This window comes from the organism of the source record quoted next, unplaced genomic scaffold (assembly GCF_019419815.1).
Source record: "Pyrus x bretschneideri cultivar Hongxiangsu unplaced genomic scaffold, Pyrus_bretschneideri_v1 Contig38, whole genome shotgun sequence".
Lineage (NCBI taxonomy): Eukaryota > Viridiplantae > Streptophyta > Magnoliopsida > Rosales > Rosaceae > Pyrus > Pyrus x bretschneideri.
This window is the reverse complement of record NW_025999701.1, coordinates 967,372-969,796: the sequence shown is the minus strand read 5'-3', so window position 1 is coordinate 969,796 and position 2,425 is coordinate 967,372. Positions and strand designations below refer to the sequence as shown.

The following is a 2,425-nucleotide window of genomic DNA, read 5'->3' as shown; positions in this document are numbered from 1 at the left end:
AGTGATTCTAGAATTCTGAGAAAATAGTTGGGCAATTTTGGTACTACAGTAGGAACAATTGGTGGAAGAACTTGTCATACTCTAGTAACTATAGTATAGTAGTGGAGTTCCAACTCTCATTCACTCCCTTACCGTTCCAAGCATGTGAACATACAACTAATGTATTCTAGAGATGTCGAAATATACGTTGTCAAACAATTACAGTTTTGTTTTGCTGTCAAATGAGAACTATCAACCTCCAAAGGAACGTCTTATGAGTACAAAGCAGTAAGAGATCCTAACTTAGGAGATTTTTCTACAACTGTGTCACATATATGACAGCAAAACAGATTACATGGCGTTGTGGAACTTCCTTCTTAACATGAATTGTGTCACATATTTTAGCCAACGTAGTCATCATCTTTAGTATCGCATGTCTTCCATCATTAAGAAGATGATTACAAATGGCCTTGTGTTATATCTACATCTTACTTACCATGCATGCTAAATAGATTAAATCATTATAGTCCACGTCGCATAAACATTAACTAGAAGACTAGATGACAACATAATACGAAATCTAGAAAGCTCAAATACAAGAGAAAAATCCAAAAAGACCGTAGAACAAGCTTACAGGGATGAATGTAAGTTCTTACGGGATGATGAAGAATTACATTATATCCAAGTTCAGCTCAGTAACCATATTTTGATAAATAATTGAACACCGCATTTCCAACACACATTGAAGCAAGACTGGATGAAGTCTCTTACCTGATTAGATAGCGGAACTTGTCGCGAAACATCCCAAAAAACAATAGAATTTTCACTGAGTGGAATTGTCGGAATCTAATAACACTGACAACTTGATCCTCCTTAAAAACCTGAATCTCTAGCCCCTTTTCAATATCTACTAGCCTTGATGAGGAGTCATATACACAAGAAAGAACAGACAACCCTTGCAGTGACCATTTCACATCTTTGACCACAGCATTATGAAAATTAAACACACGGGCTACCTTCTGATCACTGCTCCACACATTCCATATGCAGATTGTATGATCCATTGAAGCAGAGGCAAGAAGATGAGCTGTTGACTAACTCCAACGAACGGATCAATAAGAAAAGTGAATAAATATAATTGGCATATAAAAAGTATACTATTGCTCGATTCTTCAACTTAAAAAATTGGCAAGCATCCTTTGTTAAAAATCAAATTTTACATTAAAACAACATTCAAGAAACAATCTTTAGTGTCACGAGGCTACGAATCCAAAGGGGTAAGTGCTAATTCAAGGGTTCATGAACAAGTAGGGCTCACCATGGGATGGTGACCAATGTACAGCATTGACAGCTTTGGTAGGCTTATTTAGAGCTACAGACATTCTTTGGGGCAATTGGCCGAGCTGCGATCGACCCCTTTTCGCTTTGTTTCTCAACCACAACATCACATCTCGAGGAACGTCTGAATCCGAAATACTCCCAAAAGCTGCCTACTACAACATGCATATATGAGTGGCATTGTCTACTTCAGTGAACTTGTCACGAGCATTTCCTTTTCTTACAAATCGACGAGAACAACTTAGATAAAAGGTTTAGCAGGACCATGACATTATGGTCCAATAATGCCGGGATGTCACTGTGGCAATGAACACGTTTTAGCAAGTTCTTCTCCAAATAAACAGTCTATGTTTCTATAAAATTAAATACACAATAATAATAATAATTCACAGATATTTTCAAATGAAAGTAACAAAGTAGCACGCAAGGTCGTGACAGGAGCATTCGGGTTCGGCTGCGGGTCGGGGACAGTAGGTTGGGAAGCCAATAACGCCCTCTTCCTCTTGGATATGTATCGACCAGGAACCAGAGCTTCTGCTTCGAGGGTCGGAAACTGGGTTGACTCCGGCAGAGGATGGTGAAATTTGGTATGTGCAAATGGGTTATCGGATTTGAGTCGATTCGGATTCGGGGGTGTGATGGTTTGCTTAATTCCTTCTGCTTTTTCTTCTTCTTCTTCTTCTTCGTTCTCCGAGGGATTAGAGTATACGTTGCAGAGCAGGTCCATTTCTGAAAAATCTGAAAGACTGAAACTTTGTGTTAATTCTTCTTACGACATGAGAGCAGAGGACTTACTGGACTTGGACTTAAGCTTAACATGAACCAAATGGGCCATAAGCCACATAAGGATAACTCTTTGGAGGCTTTGGAGAGTGAGCGGTTAGCCCAAGTACTGAAGGAGGATAAGGTAATATGCTTAGGATTGTGTTTAAAGTATTGGTATCAATAGAAATATTGATATGCAAATTTTTTAAAACATTGATGAATATATCGATATCTATTGTTTTCGATGGAAATGATGGAAATTTAAAATGATACATTAGGGAATGTCAAACACTGATTTAGACCAAGTATAAGAGTTTTTCAAATATTTAACCGATTTGTAGGA

General features: G+C 38.1%; 1 protein-coding gene across 1 annotated transcript; it reads right to left on the bottom strand.

The window, feature by feature from the left end:
• Window positions 1–746: 746 nt before the first annotated feature.
• Window positions 747–2,044, bottom strand: LOC125468403. Its single transcript, XM_048564087.1, has 3 exons — window positions 1,754–2,044; window positions 1,320–1,469; window positions 747–1,073 (listed from the first exon to the last, which is right to left on the bottom strand). The coding sequence occupies exons 1-3, from the start codon at window positions 2,042–2,044 to the stop codon at window positions 747–749; spliced, it is 768 nt and encodes a 255-aa protein (XP_048420044.1).
• Window positions 2,045–2,425: the final 381 nt, after the last annotated feature.

Excerpts from the sequence above, each read along its gene's own strand:
- LOC125468403 (XM_048564087.1), bottom strand. The coding sequence starts at position 2,044 with ATGGACCTGCTCTGCAACGTATACTCTAATCCCTCGGAGAACGAAGAA. Across the intron at positions 1,470-1,753 it reads AGCCGAACCCGAATGCTCCT|GCAGCTTTTGGGAGTATTTC; the intron begins GTCACGACCTTG and ends ATGTTGTAGTAG. Across the intron at positions 1,074-1,319 it reads CTACCAAAGCTGTCAATGCT|TCAACAGCTCATCTTCTTGC; the intron begins GTACATTGGTCA and ends CGTTGGAGTTAG.